At 34.2% G+C, this 27,306-nt stretch overlaps 1 protein-coding gene across 5 annotated transcripts in view; it reads left to right on the top strand.

Moving 5' to 3' along the window:
- The window catches only part of XRCC4 (X-ray repair cross complementing 4), a 244,613-nt gene that overhangs the window by 91,270 nt on the left and 126,037 nt on the right, over positions 1-27,306 (top strand). For all 5 annotated transcript variants that reach the window (XM_057739892.1, XM_057739906.1, XM_057739898.1 and 2 more), the window contains 3 exons: positions 13,500-13,666; positions 20,253-20,405; positions 21,462-21,568. In XM_057739892.1, coding sequence (XP_057595875.1) covers positions 13,500-13,666; positions 20,253-20,405; positions 21,462-21,568 — 427 coding nt within the window. The remainder of the gene's footprint in view (positions 1-13,499; positions 13,667-20,252; positions 20,406-21,461; positions 21,569-27,306) is intronic.

The raw sequence follows: 27,306 nt of genomic DNA, 5'->3' as shown, positions 1-27,306 counted from the left end.
TCCTCTACTAAAATATAATGTCCAAGAGAATGGACAGATTGTTTTTCTTGTTCACAACAATGTCTCCAATGCTTAGCACTTGATACATACTCAAAAAGTCTGATAAATGTATGAGTGACTATTCTATGTTTAACCATGTAATAATGGGATACTAATTTGAGTAACTCCTATCCCTTTGCATCTTGGGACTAGTACAAGAAAAAAAAAGTGAATATTGTAATACTATGATAATTGTCCATGCTCACCCACTAGACTACCCAAATATAACTGAATGAATAGTGAATGTCTCTTGGAAAATACAGGGAGGAATTAGTTTAGTAGTGAGAGGGATGAGCAATGAATTCTGTCTTGGCATTTGAAGTTTCAGTCCTGTTTGGACATCCTAGTGATATCACTCCAAAAATGAGTTAAATATTTATAGAATTATGGACTTTAGGAGAGACACCACCTGTAGATACACGTTCAGCAGTTTTCAGTTTATCTGTAATAATGGAAGCTGTGATTGTGGATAACCGTATAGAGAAAAAAGAGAAGTAGGTCAAGAGACCATTCCAAGAAATATTATCATTTAGACTCTAAATGGAAGATAGAGAAGCATACTATGAAGATATGATAAGTATTATGAGATCTAGTAGAGTGTCAGGAAATCCAAGGCAAAATTTCTTTAGGAGAACCTAATATCAAAATTAAAGTAACAGGCAAATAATAGGCAACTCCTGCCTTCTACCTACCCTGCTTCCCCCAATCCAATTAACTCCTTTTAGTTGATTCTAAATCCACATATAATACAATTTTTCATTGTTAATTATAACTCCTAATTAGACCAAGATAAACCTTCTAGTTTTTACTATATTTTCCATGAACCAAAAGGCTCATCACGTCTATTTCAAGACATAATGGAATGAACATTTATAGTCATTCAAAGTAAAAGTAACTTCTGAGATTCCATAATCACACAGATCTTTGGGCTTTTCATTCTCAAGGATTCTCTGACTCCTACCAATGATTTTTGCAATTGTGAATACCAAATAATTCTTAGATGATACTTAATATGTTAAAGCATATAGCACGGCTTTAAAATGCTAATGATCTGAAATTAGAGCTCAGTATATTTTTCACTTTTAGATTATTGCATTTTGATTGTAAGAACCTACAGAAGCTACAGATCTGCAGAGCCTTGCTTGATCATGTAATCATCTTGAGATATTTACACATTTTTAAATAAGTTTTAAGAAATTTGGTCAAGAAAATAGTTGGAAAGTTGAGATTAATAGTCTTACAATAAAGCTCTCATATCTGTTTAGAAAGTCCTTATTGGTATTCCTATCTCAGTTGGAAGATAAATGTGACCAGTTGTCAAACTAGGTATGTCACTGTTTTAGAAGATTCATTTGTTATATTTTTTATTTAAATCTAAAATAACATTTTGGCAGGTCACAAAACCAAAGAGTTCATGATACAAAGATCTTAGTAAAAAATAGTTGATTCAAAATACTTACAGATGGTGATTAACATAACTAGGTCAAAGTAATACAGTTTAGTCTCTTTTTTACTATATACCTTGACCGATTTCCTTTGTTACTAAAATTTTACAACAATGTATTATAACTGTATATATTACAACTATGTATTTGTCTACATTAGACAGAATATCCTGTATTACAAACTATAATGAACAGGCTTTACTTTTTTTAGCGTACACATATCTAGACACAGCTAAACTTTTTCTCGATACTAATAAATTTAAAGACACATATGGAAAAAAAGGGAGTTCCTATCTGACCTTTATTTGCCTAGGAATCACATCAAGTTATCGTTATTCCTCCTTTTCCTTTAGCTTTGTATCTTGGTTCCCAGGAGAGTAACAAAAATGATTTCTGCAAGGGTATTTAGGCTACTTTGATAACATATCAAAGCTCAGCCTCTTTAGTTGATATATTCTAAGCAGAGTACATACACCTTGATAATCCTCCCATCCCCAGAAACGTTTGGAATGACCATAAACAATTCCCTTGGAATGAGTGTTGATTTTGTGGACTTTACCAATACTATATACCCTCTTTTATCTGTTTGGCCACTCCAAAGAAGCTGAAAACTGAGTACATATAAAACTTTATATGTTCTTTAAAAAATGAACCTTTTTAGGTTTTATTATACCTATGCATTATCACAGTGTTGAGAGCTATTATGCAATCTTTTAACCATGCCCTTTTTGTTGAAATTATGCTAGTCAATAAAATAAAACTGTTATATCCTTAAACAGATTAAAATATTTCTTAATTTATATTTAGAGCATCACTGACCCAATTATTTCCTTTACCTGACATTATAATTGTATTCTCTTATTAATAAGGGTCATTGCAGTTTTTAAAAATTCAAGTCTTTATTAAGCAATTAATATATGTGTAGAACTTTACAAGGCACTGTGGAGGCTAAGGAAGACATGTAAGATATGGTCTCTAATCTCAAAGAGCTAGAAATTTAAAGGAAAAGACTGCATTTCTGAAACAACAAGAGAAAAATATGGGGAGGATGAAACTGAGTGAAAAATTGTGTGAGATAAACTCTTTGGTATTAAGAATAGAGAGGCCAATGTAGGCTAAAATAGTTAAAGAGAATTTGATCTGGGGTTTGAAGTGATGGGTAAGGAGGTGTGGTATTTAATCTTGGATTTAAAGAATTGACAGGTCTCTAGAATAAAAGCCTGGCTAAAGAAAATGGATGTTTTCTGAAATTAAGAATTTTTAATGCAGATCAGATAAAAAATGCTATTTGTTTTGCTAGCTAAAATAATGACAATTTAGAGTCAACTAGTGCAACCTACTATGATTACCAGTATTTAAAGTTAATTGTTTTCAGCTTTTTTTACATGGAAAAATAAAAACATAGCTTAAAATCTGATTATAGACTGAATGAAGTGCTTAGTATAGGTCTGTGTACACCGAATTCTCCGTAAGATCTTGAGAACTAACTACAAACAGAAATTTATTTTGCCCATGCCTCTAGAGAAGAGACATGCTTTCAGAATGTCTTTAATTTGTGGTTTCTGACTCTGGTGTACCATTTGAAGTCCTGATTTTATATTGCAGATTATTTTGAAATTACAGAACTAATAAAGAACAGCTGTGTTAATAGCCTTACATATCCAACAAAAAAGCTAAAGTAAAAGATCTTTAAATTGACACAACCATACAATGTAACTTTTGTGGGAATTTGCTAGTTTTAAAACCAATACTTCTCTAAAGTTGCCACTTTTCATTAGAGGGATGGGTATAAAGATGGGCTGGATATAGAGTTAGAGCACAGAAATATTTCATGCTTCTCAATTCATTAGGCCTGATTTGAGACTCTTGTGTAAATTCAGTGCACTCAGGCGTGTGGTCCTCTGCATCTGTAATGAGATGGACAGGCTGCAATAGAGGTAGTGAGAGTGGAAGGGTGCTTCCTGCCTTGGCTCTGAACCATGTGTATACAGGTAGGATGGCCCAGCAGACTCACTTTCTCATACACTCCAGAATTTTTCTACAAAATAAGCAGAATATTTCAAGTAAAATATTTTTCTTGGATTGAGTTTTAGATACTTCTTGATTCCTTTTATTGTTTGGAATAACAGATGTTCTCACCTGTTAAAGGACGCAAAACTAATGAATATAATTAGAAAAATAGAAACTGAGAAATACTTGCCTACTCTTAAGAAGAAATGACATTTTAAGTTTATTCTATACTGAATAGCCAAGAAAAATTTTAAGAATTGTTTTGGAATTTTGAATATAAGCATTTGAATGATATTTTGAAAGAAGTTGCTTATTATTAGTGATTTAAAATTGTTCCCTTTTTCTTTTGCCATCTGAAATAGAAGGTTAAGGGGCTGGACTTGTGTTTATCTGTGCACTTATATTTTGCTGATTACTTTATTCAGGATCAAAGTGTGATCCTGAATTTCACAGTTTGAAATGGATAATGGATCATCATCCATTTGACATTGTTGAAACTTCCAAGTGATGAAAACTCTTTCCTTTGTAAAAATGTCCATCTTAGTCAAAGCTGCCTGACAATTGTGATAATGTGAGACTACCAAGTCATGGTGTGGGTTTATGTTTTACTGCTAATGTAATCTATTGCCTAAAAATAAAATAAGCATAATTTTTCTTCTGTATTGACTCAAAAATATAATATTCTACAGCTGATCTTTATTTTGTGTATGTTTGCATGAGAGAAGCCTTGAAAGGTTAATACTCGAATTTACTTTCAATTTATATACTCTATACATAGAAAAACTTTCCTATTTAAACTTACATACAGTACTTGTTAAATGGGCTCATTATATGTACTTATATGCAAATATTTTTGGCCATTTAATTCTAAGTTTAAGAGAAATCAGATATGACAAATAGTCTGAAATAATTTCAAAATTTTTAGAATTTTTCCAAGTCTTTTTTGGGTAAAGGTTTAATAATAATAATGATACTATTTTAAAATAATAACTACTATTAAAATTAGAATTAAGCCCCAATTGCTTAATTTAGGTTTTACCTATATGTATATACACAACTGGATGTACTCATTGATATAAAAGACAGTTTTTCTATTTTTTAATTTAATTTTTATTTTTTAAGCTCTTTATTGGAATATAATTGCTTTAAACTCTTTTTTTTGTAAATGCATATTCATATCAGCTTTATTTATGATATAGAATGGAAACAACTCAAGTGTTCATCAACAGGTGAATGGATACATTATATTTATTAATATAAATAAATTATATCTATACTATATTATTCATTCATAGAAAGGAGTGAGATATTGATTCATAATAAAACATGAATGAACCTCGAAAACAGTATTCTAAATGAATGAGGGCCAAGACAAAAGGCCACATGTTGTATGAATCTTCTTATAGGAAATATTGAGAAGAGGTAAATCCAGAGACAGAAGTAAACAAGATTAGAGGAAGGGAGAATGGGGAGCAACTGCTAATACATAGGTATGAGTTTTCATTTTGGGGTCATGAAAATGTTCTGGAATTAAATAATAATGATGGTTCTGTGAATACATGAAAAAGCACTGAATTATACACTTTAAAAAGTTGAATTTTTTTTTTGAGGTACACCAAAGTAAAGCAACTGTATTTATACATTTATCCCCATATGCCCTCCCTCCCGCAACTCCCTCACACGACTCCCTCCCGCTCTCCATGTCCTGGCCCTCTTAGGCATCACCCATCATCCAGTTGATCTCCCTTTGTTATACAGGAACTTCCCACTACCTATTTTAAAGTTGCTAGTGTATATATGTCTATGCTACACTCTCAGTTCATCCCAACTTCCCCTTCGCCCCCTGCCCCCACAACTCTTTGTCCTCCAGTCCATTCTCTGCATCTGCATCCTTATTCTTGCCCTGTCACTGGGTTCATCAGTACCATTTTTTTTTTTTTTTTAAGATTCCGTATATATGAGTTAGCCTACAGTATTTGTTTTTCTCTTTCTGGCTTACTTCACTCTGTATGACAGACTCTAGGTCTATCCACCTCATTATATATAGCCCCATTTCATTCCTTTTTATGGCTGAGTACTATTCCATTGTATATATGTGCCACATCTTCTTTATCCATTCATCTGCTAATGAGCATTTAGGTTGCTTCCATGTCCTGGCTATTGTAAATAGTGCTGCAGTGAACATTATGGTACTTGTTTCTTTCTGGATTATGGTTTTCTCTGGGTATATGCCCAGCAGTGGGATTACTGGATCATATGGTAGTTCTCTTTTTAGTTTTTTAAGGAACGTCCAAACTGTTTTCCATAGTGGCTGTACCAACTTACATTCCCACCACCAGTGCAGGAGGGTTCCCTTTTCTCCACACCCTCTCCGACATTTATGGTTTCTAGATGTTTTGATGATGGCCATTCTGACCGGTGTGAGGTGATACCTCATTGTGGCTTTGACTTGCATTTCTGTAGTGATTAGTGACGTTGAGCATCTTTTCATGTGTTTGTTGGCCATCTGTATGTCTTCTTTGAAGAAATGTCTTGTTAGGTCTTCCTCCCATTTGTGGATTGGGTTATTTGCTTTTTTGGTATCAAGCTGCATGAGCTGCTTGTATATTTTGGAGATTAATCCTTTGTCCATTGCTTCATTGGCAAGTATTTTCTCCCATTCTGAGGATTGCCTTCTTGTCTTGTTATGGTTTCTTTCACTATGCAAAAGCTTTTAACTCTCATTAGGTCCCATTTGTTTATTCTTGATTTTATGTTTTATTCTAGGAGGTGGGTCAAAGAGGATCTTGCTTTGATGTATGTCATAGAGTGTTCTGCCTATGTTTTCCTCTAGGACTCTTATAGTGTCTGACCGTACATTTAGGTCTTTAATCCATTTTGAGTTTATTTTTGTGTATGGTGTTAGGAAGTGTTCTAATTTCATTCTTTTACATGTTGCTGTCCAATTTTCCCAGCACCATGTATTGAAGAGGCTGTCTTTTTTACCATTGTATATTCTTGCCTCCTTTGTCGAAGATAAGGTGCCCATATGTGTTTGGGTTTACCTCTGAGTTATCTATTCTGTTCTATTGATCTTCCTTTATATTTTTGTGCCAGTACCATACTGTCTTGATCACTGTGGCCTTGTAGAAAACTTTGAAGTCAGGAAGCCTAATGCCACCAACTCCATCTTTCCTTCTTAAGATTGCTTTGGCTATCTGGGGTCTTCTGCATTTCCATACATATCGTAAGATTTCTTGTTCTAGTTCTGTGAAAAATGCCATTGGTAATTTGATCGGGATTGCATTGAATCTGTAAATTGCTTTGGGCAGTATAGTCATTTTCACTATGTTGATTCTTCCAATCCAAGAACATGATATGTCTCTCCATCTGTTTGTATCGTCTTTGATTTCTTTCATCAGTGTCTTATAATTTTCTACATACAGATCTTTTGCCTCCTTAGGCAGGTGTATTCATAGGTGTTTTATTCTTTTTGTTGCAGTGGTAAATTGGAGTGTTTCCTTAATTTCTCTTTCTGCCTTTTTGTTGTTAGTGTATAGGAATGCAAGCGATTTCTGTGCATTAATTTTGTATCCTGCAACTTTACTAAATTCCTCAATTAGTGCTAGCAGTTTTCTGGTAGTGTCTTTAGAGTTTTCTATATATAACATGTCATCCGCAGAGAGTGACAATTTTACTGCTTCTTTTCCAATTTGGATGCCTTTTATTTCATTGTCTTCTCTGATTGCTGTGGCTAAAACTTCCAAAACTATGTTGAATAATAATAGTGAGAGTGGGCACCCTTGTCTTGTTCCTGTTCTTAGATGGAATGCTTTCAGTTTTTCACCATTTAGAACGATGTTGACTTTTGGTTTGTCATATATGGCTTTTATTATGTTGAGGCAATTTCCTTTTATGCCCATTTTCTGGAGAGTTTTTATTATAAATGTTGAATTTTGTCAAAAACTTTTTTGCATCTATTGAGATTATCATATGGTTTTTATCCTTCAATTTCTTGTTATGATGTATCACATTGATTGATATGAGTATAATGAATAATCCTTGCATCCCAGGGATAAACCCCACTTGATCTTTTTAATGTGCTGTTGGATTCTGTTAGCTAGTTTTTTGTTGAGGATTTTTGCATCTATATTCATCAGTGATATTGGCCTGTAATGTTCTTTTTTTGTGACATCTTTGCCTGGTTTTGGTGTCAGGGTGATGGTGGCCTCATAAAATGCTTTTGGGAGTGTTCCTCCTTCTGCTCTATTTTGGAAGAGTTTGAGAAGGATAGGTGTTAGCTCTTCTCTAAATGTTTGATAGAATTCGCCTGTGAATCCATCTGGCCCTGGGCTTTTGTTTGTTGGGAGATTTTTAATCACAGTCTCAAATTCTGTACTTGTGAATGCTCTGTTCATATTTTCTGTTTTTTCCTGGTTCAGTCTTGGAAGATTGTATTTTTCTAAGAATTTATCCATTTCTTCCAGGTTATCCAATTTATTGGCCTGGAGTTGCTTGTAGTAGTCTCATGATCTTTTGTATTTCTGTGGTGTCAGTTGTTGCTTCTCCTTTTTCATTTCTAATTCTGTTGATTTTCATCTTCTCCCTTTTTTCCCTGATGAGTCTCGCTAATGGTTTATCAATTTTGTTTATCTTCTCAAAGAAACAGCTTTTAGTTTCATCGATTCTTGCTATTATTTCTTTCCTTTCTTTTTCATTTATTTCTGATCTGATCTTTATGATTTCTTTCCTTCTGCTCACTTTGGGGTTTCTTTGTTCTTCTTTCTCTCATTGTTTTAGGTGTAAGGTTAGGTTGTTTACTTGGAATTTTTCTTGTTTCTTGAGGTAGGACTGTATTGCTATAAACTTCCCTCTTAGAACTGCTTTTGCTGCATCCTATAGGTTTTGGGTTGTTTTATTTTCATTGTCATTTGTTTCTAGATATTTTTTGATTTCCTCTTTGATTTCTTTAGTGATTTCTTGGTTGTTTAATACCATATTGTTTAGCCTCCACGTGTTTGTATTTTTTACAGTTTTTTTTCCTATAATTGATGTCTAATCTCATGGTGTTGTGGTGAGAGAAGATGCTTGATATGATATCGATTTTCTTGAATTTACTGAGGCTTGATTTGTGACCCAAGATGTGATCTCTCCTGGAAAATGTTCCATGTGCACTTGAGAAGAAAGCGCATTCTGTAGTTTTTGGATGGAATGTCCTATAAATATCAATTAAGTTGAGATGGTCTAATGTGTCATTTAAAGCTTGTGTGTCCTTATTTATTTTCTATTTGGATGATCTGTCCATTGATGTAAGTGGGGTGTTCAAGTCTCCCACTATTATTGTGTTCCTGTCAGTTTCCCCTTTTATGGCTGTTAGCATTTGCCTTATGTTTTGAGGTGCTCCTATGTTGGGTGCACAGATATTTACCATTGTGATATGTTCTTCTTGGATGGATCCCTTGATCATTATGTAGTGTCCTTCCTTGTCTCTTGTAATAGTCATTACTTTAAAGTCTAATTTGTCTGATATGAGTATTGCTACTCCAGCTTTCTTTTGACTTCCATTTGCATGGAATATCTTTTGCCATCCCTTTACCTTCAGTCTGTATGTGTCCCTAGGTCTGAAGTGGATTTCTCTCAGACAGCATACATAAAGGTCTTGTTTTTGTATCCATTCAGCCAGTCTGTGTCTTTTGGTTGGAGCATTTAATCAATTTACATTTAACGTAATTATTGACATGTGTGTTCCAATTACCATTTTCTGAATTGTTTTGGGTTTGTTTTTGTGGGTCTTTTCCTTCTCTTGTGTTTCCTGACTAGAGAAGTTCCTTTAGCACTTGTTGTAAGGCTGGTTTGGTGGTGCTGAACTCTCTTAACTTTTGCTTGTCTGGAAAGCTTTTGATTTCTTCATTGAACCTGAATGAGATTCTTGCTGGGTAGAGTATTCTTGGCTGTAGGTTTTTCTCTTTCAGGACTTCAGTATATCCTGCCATTCCCTTCTGGCCTGCCGAGTTTCTGCAGAAAGATCAGCTGTTATCCTTATGGATTTTCCCTTATATGTTATTTGTTGCTTTCCTCTTGCTTCTTTTAATATTTTTTCTTTGTGTTTAATTTTCATTAGTTTGATTAATATGTGCCTCGGTATATTTCTCCTTGGGTTTATTCTTTATGGGACTCTCTGCTCTTCTTGGACTTGATTAATTATTTCCTTTCCCATGTTGCGGACATTTGCCACTATCACCTCTTCAAATATTTTCTCAGACTCTTTCTTTTGTGCTTCTTCCTCTGGGATGCTATGATTCGAATGTTAGTGTGCTTCATGGTGTCACCAAGGTCTCTGAGACTGTCCTCCATTCTTTTTATTCTTTTTTCTCTTTCCTGCTCTGTGGCAGTTATTTCCCCCTTTCTTTCTTCTAACTCACTTATTCATTCTTCTGCCTTAGTTATTCTGCTGTTTATACCATCTAGAGTATTTTTAATTTTGGTTATTTTGCTGTCCATTACTGTCTGTTTGCTCTTTAGTTCGTCCAAGTCCTTATTAACTGTTTCTTGTATTTTCTGTATTTTGTTAGCAAGATTTTGGATCATCTTTACTATCATTACTCTGAATTCTTTTTCAGGCAGTTTTCCTCTTTCCTCTTCATTTATTTGTTCTTGTGAGTTTTTTTCCTGCTGCTTTGCCTGTATGGTCTTTCTTTGTTTTCTCATTTTGTCTAATTTATAGGATTTGCTGTCTCCTTTCCCTGTGCTGCCTAGTACTAATTCTTCTTGTTTCTGCCCTTTGCCCCCTGTGGTGGGGTTTGCCCAGTGTCTTGAGTAGGCTTCCTGGTGCGGGGGTCTGTTGTCTGCTTTCTGGTGTATGGCTCTGTGTCTTTTCTCTCTGATGAGCAGGGCCATGTCAGGTGGTGTGTTTTAGGGTATCTGTGTGGCTAACATGGCTTTCAGTAGTCTGTGTGCAGATGGGTGGGTTTGTGTTCCTGTCTTATTTGTAGTTTGGTGTGAGGTGTCCGGCACTGGCAGTTGCAGATGGTCGGACGAAGCCAAGTCTTAGACTCTGATACAGGGCTCTGTGAGAGTTCTCTGCAGTTAATCTTCCCTTTGTCTGAGGACTCCCTAGTAGTCTAGCATCCTGGATTCAGTGCTCCCTCCCCAGAGCCTCCTACTTGACTTCTGCTAGAGTAGTCTAGACTTCAGAGTTGCTTGTCCCGGCAATAACCGGGTTTAAAGAAGACTATCCAAGCCCCAGACTAATGGCAGACTGTTGAGTCAAACAAATACTAAGTCAAGGAAACACATACATGTATAAGATGCACAAATACTGAATCCAATTGAACATAAGACACTAGAAAGACCTGACAGAAGAATCCTAGTATGCCATCAGACAATCAAAGAGAAAACCAACAGAAATTCAAAACCAAAAAAAAAGAAAAAAAAAGAAAAAGAAAAAACCACACTAACACAAATCCAGGGAGATTTTGAAAGCTAGGTTCAAATATAATAAGGAGCAAAAGTACCACCAGACAGACTGAAGATTCTCAGAACGAAATCAGACAATTATAGTTAGAACTAAGATATAAGACAAAACCTAATAATAAAAAGCAAAGAAGTGTGTCATCTGGAGAATAAAGCAAGGAAACAGAGCAGACCGATAATATTGCTTATAAGTATATTAAGATAACATGAACTAAAAAAGGATAGAAGACAGTGCAACAGAAGAGCGTAGTGTGGCTGGAAATATGAAAAGAAAAAGAAAGAAATAGAAATGTATAAAAGATAGAGATGAAAAGAAGGTAGGAGAGATACAGTCAGCACTACAAAAAACTTAGCTGGAAATAGAAATATATGAAAAGGCTAAGAATAAAAATAGAATAAAAAATATGTTATAAAATGTGTAGATCCCTTAAGACTAAGATCATAATTAATAATAATAAAAAAAAAAAAACAACTAGAACTGACCCCAGAATAGACCAGATCAATAGAATTAGTAATAATATTTCTGTTTCCTTGGGGTCGCAGCTGTAAGTGTCCTTCTACCCACCTTGGGCTTTTTGTATTACTCTGCGACCAGCAGAGCTTCCTTTATTGTTTGTCTGTATGCTCTGGTTTTGGGGAGAGAGAAGGTACCATAGTGGCTCCTTCCTCTGGGGGTGAGTGAGCAGTGGCACTCTGCTTGGGTCCTGGCAGCTTGCGCAGCTCAGGTCGAGAGAGTGACTCCAACTCCGGCTCCTCCCCCCTGCTCCGACTCTGCCAGGGTGCCCTGCCTGGGTCACGCCGGCTCAGTTGCCCATGGTGGTGCCTGTTGCAGAGAGGCACCGGTGGCTCAGGTATAAACAGAATGTCTCCAGAGCTGGGCCACTCTGCGGACTTTTGGCTTTCTGCTGCAGGCACTCTAGGCCAGCCCCACCTGGGGGCCTTTGTTATCCCCAAGTGCGTTAGCCAGGCCCATGGGGTCCTTTCTGTGTCCGTAGAAGGCGCCAAGGCAGAAGTTACACCAGTGGCTCCTCCCCACTGCTTGTGAGTCATCAGTATCGAGGCTGCGGATTTCTTCCCTCCTGTCCTCTCATTCCGTCTCCCCACTGCCAACAATATTTCTCATCCTGAACTAGTTCTCCAGTTCCCATGTTCCAGCTCCCAGACCCCCTGTTCAACTGTGAACCGATGTCTGAGTCCGGACATGCTGAGCCGTGGTGCAGACCCTCCATGTGTTTTTCACTCTTTCCCATCTGCCACAGCTCAGCCGCTTCACCCTCTTTGAACAGTCCCAAATGCCTCCCTTCTGACGCAGGGAAATTTCCTGTTGGAGAAGGGGTTTCCCTGTCAGATAAGGGATGTTTCCCTGAATTCGGCAATCTTCCCTCTCTTTCAGATCTCCCCACCCCAGAGTGTGGGAGCCATCCCTGAGTGTGGGACCCATCCCTTTCATTTCTTCTCCTCCTCTATCTCCTTTTTTTTCCCCTCTGTCCTACCCAGTTATGTCGGGATCCTTGCAGTCCTTTCTCGTGTCTGAGGTCATTTGCTGGTGTTCTCTGTGGGAATTATTGAGTCTTTTGGTGTATTCCTGATGCATCTGTGGAGAGGGATGCATTCCACATCCTTCTACTTCACCGCCATCTTTCTTCTACAATAGTTTCATTTTGGTGATGATTAGATGAGTTTATATTTGTGCTATGCTTGAGTTATACTTCAACTATAAGATATGGCAGGTATATAATTGTAATTGTCATTTAAAACATTATTTTAGTTATGATAATTCAAATTTTAATAGTAAGGATAATTATAGTTATTATTGTTAAATCATTGTGTTTCAGTATCTTTATTTACCAAATTGAGGAGAGCCTGTGTTCCTTTCAGAATTCCTTAATTATAATAAAACTGTATTATACTATTTTATTTTGTAGTGCCCTCTGACAGAGGATTTAAGATATTTTGTAAAAATTACCTTTATGCAAAAGTACTCAAGTTTAACATGTGATATTATTATTTATAACTTATAGTAATAAATTATTGTTTTTCGATAAAGCAGTAATTACTGTTCCCAGGTTTATCACTTTTTAAAACCCAATATTTCTCTTAGATATTAAAAAAATTTTGCTCTTTCTTCACAAATAGCTTATGTCAGTTATTTTATTTTACCATCAGAATTAACATAAACTGCAGTTAAGAATCTTCATGTACAGGACTTCCCTGGCAGTCCAGTGGTTAAGACTCTGCACTTCCACTGCAGGGGGCACATGTTCGATCCCTGGTCAGGGAACTAAGATCCTGCATGCATGCCATTAGGAGGTTGGAGAGCGACTTAATACTTAAAAAAAAAAAAATTATTCTTAGGTCATATATTGATTTATATGATAAACTTTAGTAAGAAAGTAGGAAGTTGCCCAGTAGTTCATTGTATTTATATCTGGTAAATGCACTATATTTAAATCTTACACTTTTTTCCCTTCAAAAGAAAATATGTGTATTTAAAACTGGGTCACTCAATCTTGATATTTTCTGAAAACTAATCATGTTTTTCTTTCATCCTAGTTCAGACTTGGTTCCTTCAACCTAGAGAAAGTTGCAAGTCCAGCTGAGGTCATTAGAGAACTTATTTGTCACTGCCTGGACACCATTGCAGAAAACCAAGCCAAAAATGAGCACCTGCAGAAAGAAAATGAAAGGCTTCTGAGAGATTGGAATGATGTTCAAGGACGGTGTGTACCTAATGTGCTTGTGTCATAAAAACACTAAGTTCGTTATATCATTGTAGGTATAAGTTAATGATTTATACTTTATAATATATATAGACTAGCATGTATTTAAAATGAAATCTGTTATTAATTATACCTTAATGTGATTAAACTAAGTTATTTGTTATTATTATGCATTATAGGGGTACGTTAACACTTTTAGGTCATTAGTATTTGGTGGCACCAGCAAACTAATAACAATAAGGAGTAATTGGACAATGAGAATCAGAATGCATTAATATTAATAAAAGTTTAGGAAGTTGCTATTTAGAAGGATTAATTGACTTCTAATTATAGGATTAATAATGAACAAAAAAAGACATGAAATATAAGTAAGCATAGTTGATTCCTTATTTGGAATCTTTTTATGAATGGCATCTATTTCAGGTGCAGTGTGTTTTGGCTCCTGACAGACTTATTTTTGCTGATTGATTGAAAATTCATACTATCAGCGTTGCAAAAAGAAGTAATCGTTACTACTGGGTGAGACATTTGGAAGCCTTCGTTTTCCTGATTTTGCCTCTTATCTTTTAAACGATGAAGAAAAAAGTGATCTATCTTCTCAATTATGCATTTTTCTCAACTATATCATAATCTAGTCTGGTGCAGGGTGTAGCCTGCATTACTGTCTTATGTAAAAGATGTTTGAAGAAAATAAAATGTATGTTGTGAATATTTGTATCTCTACAAAGACACATTAATATAATATGCATGCATCTGTATATATATACATTGCAACATATGAAAGAATTGTATAAAATATATAAAATAATAATAATAATTTTTACATCCAATAGATAAAGTAGATTTTTTTATGTTTCATTCAAACCAGTAGCTCTAAAACAGAATATTTATCCAATTTAGGGTCTTTTTAGGGCACTCACTAAGATTGTTCTATATGGACATTAGTAAGTATATGGGGAAGTGCATGAAAGATGTGATGGTTTTATCATTATGAATATATGTATGTGAAAATGAGATTGGCCAGAAGAAATTGTTTCTATACATTCACTTATATTTATTAATTAATGCAAGATGTGAACTTAACACCTATCACCTAAAACTTGGTTGTATTTGGCTCTCATTTATTATTTAATGAAGTATCTTGTTTTACTTTAGCTCTGAATTAATTTCTATCTCCAATTATATAAAGTAATTAGACTAAATCAAAATTCTGTAAATGTTAGGAAACCATACAGAAAAATAGGTTAGTGTTTCTCTTTAACTTTCTCTTTAAAATTCATGTTACCATAAATTAATATCAAATATCCATTCTAGAAAGCATGTTTTGGGGCTGATATCTGTAGTTTGGGTGCGTTTTTCTATTTTATATACAATAAATCAAATTAAAGGAGATGTACTATGGTCGTGCTAAGACATTATATTTAAAACTCAAAATACTCTCAGGATGTTAGGAAATTTGATCCACAAATTGTCCACAAAAATGCAGACTGGGTACTTGGTACTTGAGCAAATTGCTTTAAAATGTCTGCCAGAGGTTGAAAGAGGTATTATCTCATCAGTATGCAACACCACTGCCATAGGATGGAAAGTGGCAGGGAACAAAGATGAGACAGTGGAGACAAATACACCCTGTGCTGTAAAGCAGTGTGTGACGGTACTATAATATATGCCCCACAGATGCTTGATTTGCTATGTCTGACTTATCCATAAAATTCTTTTGTGTTATTGTGGCAAAAAGTTACCTATATGATCAAAAGCATAGCCATATAGCTTATCACCAGTCTTCTTATGCTCCAGCTATTATTATTATTATTTTTTTTTGGAAATGCTGGACCACGTATCTTCTTCAGGAATTGATGATGTATGCCCTTGGAGTGGCCCTCCAAACAGAGGGAACAAAATCCACTCCAGAGAATTCTAGTCTCTTGATTGTTTTCTAGATATTAGATTAGTAGCTTTATTTCCCAAATTTGGTTTTCTTTCCTATCACAGAGAAAGTGGCCATTTTGAAGAGCTATAAATACACCTTGGTCATGGCCAAGCAGTATTTCTTGAAGTGTTCCCTCTCCAGAGCCTTAGTACACTGGGAAATGAGCAAAGGATTTACAGCTCCTGCTTACATAAGGCAGTAGTGCTGATCAAGAGTATTTAGAGAGATTAGAAGATGGACACAAACATACTGAGTTAGGTAACTAACCAAATAGAAAGTAGAGTTGAGGCCATCTCATTAGGCCTGGTCACAGTTCAGTTTCCTGGGCTGCTTCTGATTAGTCTTCTATCAGTGTCCATTTGTGATCCAATCGTTTCTTCCTTATCACTGTTCCAGACTTTGTGTGCCTGGGGAAGTGGTGGGGGGAGCACAAAATAGGTGCTGATAATAGGTGCTGAGAATTAGAAGCTACGGTAGATAGGTCTGAAATATATTTAATACACAATAGGATATTATATGAGCAAAAAGCAGTCATATACACGTGTGCTTATACCATGGAAAATGTTTATGATGCGTTGAGGAGAAATGTAAATTACCAAAAATAAGAGTAGTATCTCATTTTTTTGTAAAATACGTCTTTAGAGACAGAATATCTAGACGGAGAAAATTAAATGATAATAGTCTGTGTCTGAAATTGTGGATTAAATTTTCCTTTACTTCTTGGGAGTACTTTTGCATACATTTTTGTATTTAAATATGTATCATTATTATAATCAGAGCCAGATCTAAAGCTATTTCCATTTGGGATTACAGTAGAGAATAAATAAGGTTTGAGTAAGGAATGAGGAATTACAATAAAAGTGAAAAGAATGAGCTTTAACGTGTAGACTTTTAACATACCTGTTTGCTATTATTTTTTTATGTTCTACTTAATAATTACAGTCTTAGCTCCATTTTAAACAAGTGATATTACTGGATTAATTTAATTTTGTATAGCTTAGATAAAGGAGAAAACATTAGAAATATAGTATGTAAATCCTTAAGTCATTAGCTGTATTTATTTCACTGGTTTTTCCTATTTAGTTTCAAATAACAACTCTCAAGTTCCATGTTACTGAATAGGTCTTTTGTTTGCCCTCAAACATCATTAGAAACTCTCTAGCTTTACTCTGAGTTATAGTTATTAAACCTATAATTGGAGGCAGTTTTCAACAGATTGAATTGGGTTGACACTCATGGAATCATTAGAATAGAATAGACCTTGAAAGCTCTTCTACTTCATCTCTCTGCCTTCAAGCTAGGATCACATTATAGCCAGATGAATTCAGTCCGATTTTTAAAGACCTCAAGAGATATCTTAAACTCCCGTTGGTAGCCCTTTACATTGTTTAAGAACAGTCACAGGCAGAAAATTCTTCCTTCCATCTATTGGTAATTTGAGTCCTTCATGGTATACTTGAAGGCCATTTCCTCTTGTTCTGTCATCAGAAAGGATGAGGAACAGCTGTTTACCATCTTCTTCGGTACTTAAAGGCTTATTAAATCTCTTTATCACTGCTTTCTTTTCCATTTCTTTTTAGCATTCTTTGTCCTCTGAACTCTATGCAGATTCTCTTTTGCTGTACAACCCTGACCTGGATATAAATTTGGTCAGAGCTGTAAATACAGGGATTACTGCACTGTTTCTAAGTACCGCATGTTCACATTTATGTACCTTTTGGTTTATTTTGAGTTATCATTTAATCTGTTTTATTTTGGATGTTATTTCTCCGTGAAATTACCTTGTTTCTGCTCATTTTTGTTTTTCTTTTTTGATATTTATTCTTAAATTCTTTGTTTTCCCATCCAGAAATATTTTATTTGAATATTCAGTGTTTTGCATATTTAGTTTTTACCCTTTCAGGGGTTTTTTTGGGTTTTTTTTTTACTTTTTTTTTTTTTTTTTAATTACTATCCTTTGTTCCAAATTCCTAGATACCTCAGTCCTAGGTTACTAACTCAACTTTATTGTTCTTTTGTCCTAGTCACTATTAAAAGGATAAAATCATTAGGCCTTTGCTGTTTGAACTTTTCTCTGGAGATGTTCTTTAGATTAGTTGTGGTCTGATCTGGTTGTATGTGAGTTCTCCTTTAGTATCACTAAACTTAGCAATTAATCCCATATGACTCATCTATTAATACCTGTTCAGTCCTTGAAGTGGAGGGTTGGCAGGAGGCAAATCATATGGAAGGCATAGTAACATCATAATGCTATAAGGGAGGATTGACATTACAAATGTGATGCGGGGGGTGGTGTGTACCTCTTAGTTACTGAATGTTAAATTAAAAGATAGCATTCTTTGAATTTGTTACTAAATTAATAATTAAGAGTAAATTTATATTCTGAAACTATTCACAATAATATTATGTCCTAGCCAGCCCCTACTCCCCAGCTTTGTCTAGGAAGTGTTATTCAGTTTAATGATCAGAGTTTGGGTTGTAAAAAAATCCTAAAGCTTTGCTAAAGTCAAGCAGGGTTAACTCACAGAATGCCATTCATTCTATTGCGTTTGCTTTCCTATAACAGAAATGTTGTTACCTTTGACAGTGTAGCTGTGACACTAGCTATTTAGGTTAATAATATTCTTTGGACAAAATAATATGATATTTTGATATCTATTTTCATTTTTAATTCATGAGTTATATCAAATGTTAATTTTAATAAAGGTTTGGAAATTTGCTTGATGGTTGGTAAGTACACATAATGTTTCAATCGAGAACTGTTGAAGTGATTTATATGGAAATTAAATATGCATTTAAATTAGATAAATTACTGATTGGTTACTATTGTTATGATTTTACATATTGAATTATAATATTATATGAGATTTTTATTGTAAATTTTTATAACCAATTTTTACTTCGCATATATTTAAAGTATTTTATTATTATACACTCAGGTATTTTAGTGATATGTATGTTCTAGTCATCTTTTAAACATTTTTGTTATTGTGTTACTTTGGAAAATAGTACAAGAAAATAAACATATAATGTTTACAAAACACTTTGCATCTGAAATATAAATGCAGTGACATGCCCCACCTTAAAATAAACCATCAATATTAGCAGCTTCTTGTCAACTTTAGCTCTGTTTTTTTCCCCACACCTTTTTGGAGTACTTCTTTCTCCAAGAGCTTTGCTTGATGATAGAGGTACTGCTATATTAATATTTATCACAATTTTTTAGAAGCTTGAAGAAGATGAAAAATATTACTGTTACAATAGTGAATAGCTGTTAAAGGAATGAAAAATACAATATTCAGAATCACTGGTTTTTCATTTCTTTGTAAGATGTCCATATTAACTTGCTCACTTCATTCATTTATCTAATAAATAGCTATTCAACATCTGTTGAATGCCAAACACTATGCTAGGCACAGAGGATAAAGCAACCAAAAAAACATACATGCTCTCTGTCTTTATGGAGTTCACAGCCTTGGCAATGACTGTGGTATAAGACTGCTGTAATTAGTCCAGAAAATAATAATGCCATATATTCCCTTTCATCCCATGAAAGGCCCTAATTCTTTGCCTCTTTAGCTAGGTAGTCTCTTGAAAGCATAAGGGCACATATATCAAAGGTATCAAATTTTGATATTTTTGTTTCTAATTATTTCACTGAAAAAAATATTTAAATAATATGTATAATAATGAAAATACTAGGATACCTACATAGAACAATAAGTGTAATTAACAGTATGGTAAAGAGAAAACCAGGAAGAGCTAGACTACTTTTAAAAGAATATATAAAGTGAAATAATTTATATTTGAATTTTTAAAATAAAGGTTTATGCATGGTGTGCATGTATGCACATATCAAATATATGCAACCTCTCTGCTAGTTTGCCTTGTTTGTTTTACATATATCTGAGAGATTAAAATTCGCACAGTCTCTTTTTAGCTCATTTGAGCATTGTAGAAAGAATTATAAATAATAGAGAATTTTACTTTTTGCCTTATATATCTAAAATTTTAAATATATAGTGTTTCACATTTGCTGTTTCATTAATCTCTTTGGAAATTTCAAGTTGGATACTTTATTCTATAAATATGTGTGTGTGTGTGTGTGTGTTTGTTTGCTGGGTTATAAGTTACAACTGGGTATGTCATGTTCTTGCTGTGGAGCAGTTCATAATCTACTTGGGGAAAAACAGATTAGGTAAATCATTTAATCACAAACAAGATCATGGTTGCTATTATGGTAATATTAACAAAGTACATGAAACAGGCTATAGTTACTCTTGTTTGAAATTTCTCTCACAAATATGTGTTTTTTGGAAATAAGCCATAGATGTGAGTAAGTTATTATATTTAGGCATTTAGATGTTTTCAAAACTTTTGCTATCAGTTTCCAATTTTGATCCTTTTCTCACTATGTAAATTACAAATGCTAATAAACAATAAATTCTAATTATTTGTTTACCTATATAAAACTTTAAATCCATGAAAACATGTTAAAATGATTTTTTAATTTGGAATTCTTTTTAAATTAGTTTTTATTTAAAATGATTTTAATTGTATTTTTCTTGACAATTTTTCTTGAAATCATCTTCAGTATTAGATTGAATAATGCTAAAAAACCTGCATCATTTATTTGTTTGTTTATTTACATTTTAGATTTGAAAAATGTGTGAGTGCTAAGGAAACTGTGGAGACTGACCTTTATAAACGGTTCATTTTGGTCCTGAATGAGAAGAAAGCAAAGATCAGAAGCTTACATAAATTGTTAAATGAAGTTCAAGAACTGGAAAAGAACATCGAGCATAAAATGTATTTTGACTTTTCTGTTTTGGGATGGCAGATGCAGACATTTTAGTGGAATTTCGTCCTAAACCTAATGAAAGTTAGATGCCAACTTTTTATTAATATGAGATCATTTGATAGTCTGGGGTTGGATTCTCTGGTTGTTAGATGCAGTGGACTGGAGAATTCTCAACATGATATCTCCATGTCTGCCCAACTCTCACACCTACACTTAAATCATAAAACTGCCATGAGATTTATCTAAATAATATTAGTTTAATTCTTTGGCATCACTAAGAAATATATTAATTAAAATCTTTCGTATTCTGCAGAACTACAAAGTTGAGCACACATTTGCAGTCTTGATGTCTAAGCAATGGTTAATTTTAGAATCAAGTGGCTCTGAGTGTGGCTATATACTTAATTTTTAAGGGAGAATCATAGGTGACTTATGGTTGGTATGGCTTTGATAGTTATGGTTATTTTAGGCATTTGATGAAATAGGTTTGGGTATATTACCCTGAATTTGAAAGCACAAATTTACTGATGGCATAATATAAAGAATATAACATTTGATGCCAGATGATCCTAGTTCAAGTGTTGGTCTGGTACTGATATCTAATAGTATGTGACTTTGGGCAAGTCCTTTAAACTTTCTGTGCTTTACTTGGGTATCTTTGTAATAAGAATAAAGGTACCCATCTCAGAATTTTGGGGAGACCAAATGAAAGGCACAACTGCTTTGAAATCAATAAAATACTGATCACTTTCTGACCCACAGAAGGTAATTTAGAAGAATAGTATTGTGATTTGATAGATGAATAATAAATGATAATAAACTGATTCAAGAATTAATTATAATGAGCACTAAACCACATTTACATTAGGTAAAAGAAACTTGTTCTTAGGAGAGTTAACATAGAGTCTTTAAAGTGCTTTCATCTTAATTATATATTTTTCAGTATATATTTGTTTAATTATAGTGTTTTTCCAAGGATATTTTGTATAATTACTTACTGATAAATTTGATACCTAGCCAGGAATGAACCAATAATTTATAGTTCTACCTTTCTCTGTTTTTAGGGAAACTCCAACATGTTCTGAAATGACTACTGACAGAGATGCGATCTATGATGAAAGTACTGATGAGGAGAGTGAAATTCCACCTGATCCCTCTGTGTTAACTCCAGGTAAAGTAAATACATTTATTTCCTTTGTTGAATATCTCACTTGGGCTTATTATTTATTACTTAGTATGATAATAAACCATAAAAATCTTATGAAAATAATTTTTTCTATAAATGTTCTTTAGGGTTTTTAGTCTAAAACCACAACTACTTAATGTTAAAAATTAATATTTATTGTAAAATGCAGCAACTCATTGGCAGCAACAAAACAAGCAAGCATGCATACATATATACGTACACACACACGCACACATACACCAAGGTATACTCTTTCTTATTAAACAAAGATGCATAAGCAATAAACAAGATATGCCTTCACAGTAAATATCTCTAGCTCAAAGCTGGATGCCTTTAACATTTGAGGTCTTATCTAGCTTCAGCTACGGGTTGGGTAATGGAGCAGGGCAATCTAGAATGCTTTATTTTTTTTTAAGGACTTTTATTGAGCTATAATTGAGATACAATAAACTGCCTATATTTAAAGTGTACAATATGATATTTTTGTTTCTTATTAGTAATGTATATATGGCAATCCCAATCTCCCAATTCAACTAGAATGCTTTAAATTATCCTGAGGTTAAGTCCTTCTCTCACTATTCAGAAAAGTGATTGTAATAGAAGGAAATAGTTTAGGAAGAAGATAAGAAATGGCAGTTTAGCTTAAAGGACCTGAGCTCTTTACTCAGTCCCTCAGATCAAGTACCCAGCAGGTTTTTAAACCCATGGGTTATTTTTCTAGAGTTTTACAGATTTCCTAGAGGCCAGGATCCCCTGAACTCATCTTATAATTACAAAGTTCTGATTAAATGTTTGATTCATTTATTTAGCAAATGTATTTCTGAGTGTCTATTATGTACGAGGAACTTTTCTATAAGGTAGAGAGCAAAACACAAAAATTTCCATTTTCCTGGAGTTTAAATTCTAGCCAGAGAAATGGACAGTAACAAGATGAATAAGTTAAAGTATGTTAGGCAGTGATAAATGCTGAAGAGAAAAATAAACCAGGGAAGGCTGATAAAAAATGTCAGGGTGGGAATAGGCATGAGGGTTGTGATTCTAGCTAAGGCACCAGAAAAGACCTCGGTGAAAAGGTGGTGAGTCTACCTGTGGGAAGAGCATGCCAGGCAGAAAAAGCAGTTAAGTGCAAAGGCCCTGATGTGGGAGTTTACCTGATGTGTTCAAGCAATGGCACGGAGAGCAGTATGCATAAAGTGGAAAGATAAAGATAGGGAGAATTAGGAGGTGAGGTCAAAGAGGCCAGATCGTGTGTAAGGTCTTCTAGGCCATTGTAAGGATTTCTGTTTTCACTTTGAGTGATACTGGAAACTGTTGCAGAATTTTAAACAGTCAAGTGACATGATCTGACTTAAGTTTTAACAGGATTAATCTGTTGTGCTGAGAATAGAGTATAAGATGCCAAGTGCAGAAGATATAACAGACAGAAAGCTAGTTCAACGATGAGTGAAGGATGAGAGGGGCTTAGACCAGAGTGAAAGCAGTGAAGGTGATAAACAAAGGGCAGATTCTAGAAATATTTAGAGGCAGCAGGATTTGCTGATGACATGGGTATGGGTCATAAGAGAAAGACAGACACTGATGATGGTAAGCTTTTTGGAATGAACTACTGAAGGCATGCAGTTGACCTACCGTGTTGGGGGAGACTGCAAGAGGAAGGTCTGGAACTCAGTTTTAGAAACATTAATTCTGAGATATTGAATAGGGAGCTGGATATACAAATTTGGACTTTGGGGGAGGGCTCCCTGCTGACACATAAGATGGTATTTAGAGCTGGCTGAGATCTCAAGGGACTTAGAGAAGACAGAAAAGAGCAGTGGTCCAAGGATTCAGCCCTAATACACCTGATTGTGCAGAGGTCAGGAAGATGAGGAGACTGAGAGGGAGAAGCAAATATTGTAGATGTGGTATCCTGGAAGCTAAGCCAAGAAAGTATTTCAAAGTGGAGACAGCGATCTGCTGAGTTGAATGCTGAAAATTGGGCAAGGAAGATGAGGATTGAGCACTGACTGCTGTATTTAGCAACACAAATGTTATTGGGGATCTTAATAGAGCATTTTCAGTGGAATGGTGGAGAATAGAAGAGAATAGGAGGCTCAAAAAGAATGAGAAGAGAGAATTGGAGAAGAGATAGCAAGTATAAGCAATGCTTTTAACAAGTTTTACTGTTAAACAAACAAACAAACGAACAAACAAAAAAACGGAGGGGCTTCCCTGGTGGCACAGTGGTTAAGAATCCTCCTGCCAATGCAGGGGACATGGGTTCGATCCCTGCTCCAGGAGGATCCCACATGCCCTGGAGCAACTAAGACCATGTGCCACAACTGCTGAGCCCTTGTGCCTTGAGCCTGTGCTCTGCAACAAGAGAAGCCACCGCAAATGAGAAGCCCGCATACCGCAATGAAGAGTAGCCCCTGCTCTCCACAACTAGAGTAAGCCCGCGAGCAGCAACAAAGACCCAACACAGCCAAAAAAGTAAATAAAATTAAACAAACAGGAAAGACCCAGGTGAGGGGAAGTGAGGTCAAGAGCGTTTTTTTTTTCCCTTAGGTGAGAGAAATAATGCCACTTTTGCATACTGATGGGAGAAAATAAGGAGAGAGGGGAAACAATGTCCAGGCAGTAGGAGAGGTAAGAATTGCTGGAATACTGTCTCTAAGTAGATAAGATGGAGTCAAATGCACAAATGGCAGGATTCGTTTAGCTAGGAGCCTGGGCATTTCCCCTAATGACAGGAAAGCAGGTAGAATAAATGAACAAAGACACAGGAAATTGTCTAATTGCATTCATAGAAACATACTGGTGTTGATTAAATTAGTTGATTGATTAATCTGATTCTAATAAGATTTGAATTGGATCACACAATCACACACAAACTTTCATTTTGCACATGAGTAAAATTTCTTTTTATTTTGAGGCTATGCTTGGTTTACATTAGTGGCCCATTTAAAATGAAATATTTTTTAAAAATAATCAAATGTAATTGAAAGCTCACAAAGAAAGAGAATCTGTACTCTTTCCAATTTGAACATTCTGCATTTTTATTAAACACAATGGCCTTTGATTTTGTTCCCTATTCAGAGTATCTCACAAACCTTTGATGTAGATGAAAATTATTTTTGAAGAGAAAATATACGGTTAAATATGGGGATATGAGGATGAGGTCCTTTATGTGTTCAGTTGTTTTTAAGTAAAGCTTTAAGCTATAATTGTACTATTTTAAATTTGGCAAAATTTCTCTTCAAAAATGTTTAGGTCATTGCATATTTTTTCCATATTTTACATGGCATTTTTTCTTTAACTTATATCTAGTTTACTGCGTATTTGACCATAGGTCTCTGATTCTAATTTTCTTTTTTTGCATTTAACTTGTTTTGATAAGTTTTTGATGTCAAGAATTGAGCATTTTTATTAAAATTTTAACTATTCTTTTGTCTCTGCTTCAGTAAGAAGTGTTCATGAAACTGAAGTTTGCTAAAGGAAAAAAAGTGACTCAGATCTAAAATGCTTGATATTTCATTAAGCACTAGATTCCATAGATCTGAGGAAACACATTATATATGTTAAACAACAAAATCAGCTTCATAATTTATCAGATTCCATAATCTGTTCTTTTATGGCTACGAAATATATTCTTAGTCCATGAGATTTTTTTTTTAAATCACAGCTTAGTCTTTTGGTATTTTATATATTATTGCTGTGTTTGGGGTAGAGCAGTGAGAATTTCTTCCTTAACTTATCCTGCTATCTTGACGATAACTTCTTAGACTATGTGAATTTATTTCGGATATTACAGATTCATGGGATTTCTGTACAATAAACACAAGTGGAAAACAAATCAATGGGATTTAATACATTTATCTTTCAGAAAGCCATTTGTTTAAATGGCTAAATGTGTAACTTGACAGTGTTTTATTATGTAAATATATTTTTATCATTAATTATTAAAATCACTAGATTTCCTCATGCGTTGTTTACATTATTACCTCATTCCTGCATGATGAAGAGGTTTAGTGAGACCAGAATCATTTAGCAGTTCCACAATATTCATTCAAGTAAAAAATTTGTTTATTTTTATGCATATTCCCAGAAGTAGGGTAGGGATATTATAGCTTGTAGGAAACTGATAGGTAACATTTTTATGAATAAGCAATCTGTTTTATTACTTTTTTCCTCCAAAGTTTTTAAATTTCCCTCATCACTAGAATTGTTGCGGAAATAACTAATGACAAGTAGTCCTATCTAATAAATGACATCATGTTCATATGTACTACACCCTATTTAAAGGTTTAAGAAAAACCTTTAAAATATTCATTAACAGTTTATTAGCTGAAAGGAGATCTCTGAAGTATTCTGAAACTTGAACATCGTAATCAATACCACCCCACAACTACGTTTTATATTTTTCTGTAGTAAGATTTTCTTTCTTTATATCTTAATTTCCAGAATTTTTAGAGAGGTAGCAGTCGTTTTATGGACCTTATTTCCTAAACTGTGACTACATGCTAAAGCCCTAGGGTTCATAGATATTTTACTTTGTTTCATATTAAGATTATGATAGATAAACTAGTTGCTGTGTTCCCTATTTATAGCTCAGTTCCTGGATTACAAAGGAGAATGGGTCACTTTTACTCTCATCTAGTTGGTATTAACTCCTGTGGCTTTAAGGACTTCCTGGTTAGTCTGGACTCCTCCTACCTCCAAAGTTGTTTTTGTTTTTTAATTCAATGGAAAGCTATTGGGTTATTATAGATATTATTAAACAATCTTCTCTATGGGAAACCTTCTGTTTCTTTAGTTACAATTCAAGGTAATATCTGATGTCCATCATTGTGTAGAAACTTCAAGTTGAAGTAGGTCCACTGAATAACAGAACCTCACCAAAATATACAGAGATATAAGCATAATTGGTATAGCATTTAGTGACAAAACATCACAAAGCTGCAGTGCATCCAAGTGCCCCAACAATATCTGATCAAACCTAAGAAATAACTTAGGGTTATGCAGATTTTTATATTGTTTCATAACCATTTTGATACTGTAATACAAGTAGAATTATGTGAAAACAATTTTTAAATGTATATGAATGTTCTAAGAATTTTAGCAATTGTTGTAAAGCATTTTTTGGTCTTAGAATTCAAAATGCATGTGAATATTTAGTGGAAAAGTTGGATTTATTTTTTAGAAATAGGATCTTTATGTGAAGCATTTTGAAAACGTATGGTTAATTGACTCCTACTTAGCCTCCCAGAGAGGAATTATTTTAATGTGTTAGTAATAATTTTTAATATTATCTTAAAATTATTTTAATGTATAACCAGTATCTTAAAATTATAGTTATTTCTATTAGAAATTGACAAATTTATAACATTTAGACAACAATTAAACCAGTGTTACCAAAAGTACAAGTAAGTAATACTTTTTCTAGAATGTTTTAGCCTTCTTAGCTTCATATTAAAGGTGCGCAACCACTAAAAACAGATAAAATAAGCTTTCTTACCACTTTTCTGCATAATTATTAGCCCGAGATTTAGCACATTAGTTTAATTAGTCCTCCTTCTTAACCAACAGGAAGGTCCCTGTACAACTGCTATCAGTAATTCAGGCTTCTGCTTAGTTGGTGGGCTTCCTGAAAGGAAGTGTGATTATAGAATAGCCTTTTTAAAATAAATGAATGGCCATGTCAAACAGTTGATGAATACTGATATAGTAGCTTTTAAAAATAG

Source organism: Hippopotamus amphibius, chromosome 1 (assembly GCF_030028045.1).
Source record: "Hippopotamus amphibius kiboko isolate mHipAmp2 chromosome 1, mHipAmp2.hap2, whole genome shotgun sequence".
NCBI lineage: Eukaryota > Metazoa > Chordata > Mammalia > Artiodactyla > Hippopotamidae > Hippopotamus > Hippopotamus amphibius.
The sequence above is the reverse complement of the archived record's forward strand: the minus strand, read 5'-3'. Positions and strand labels throughout refer to the sequence as shown.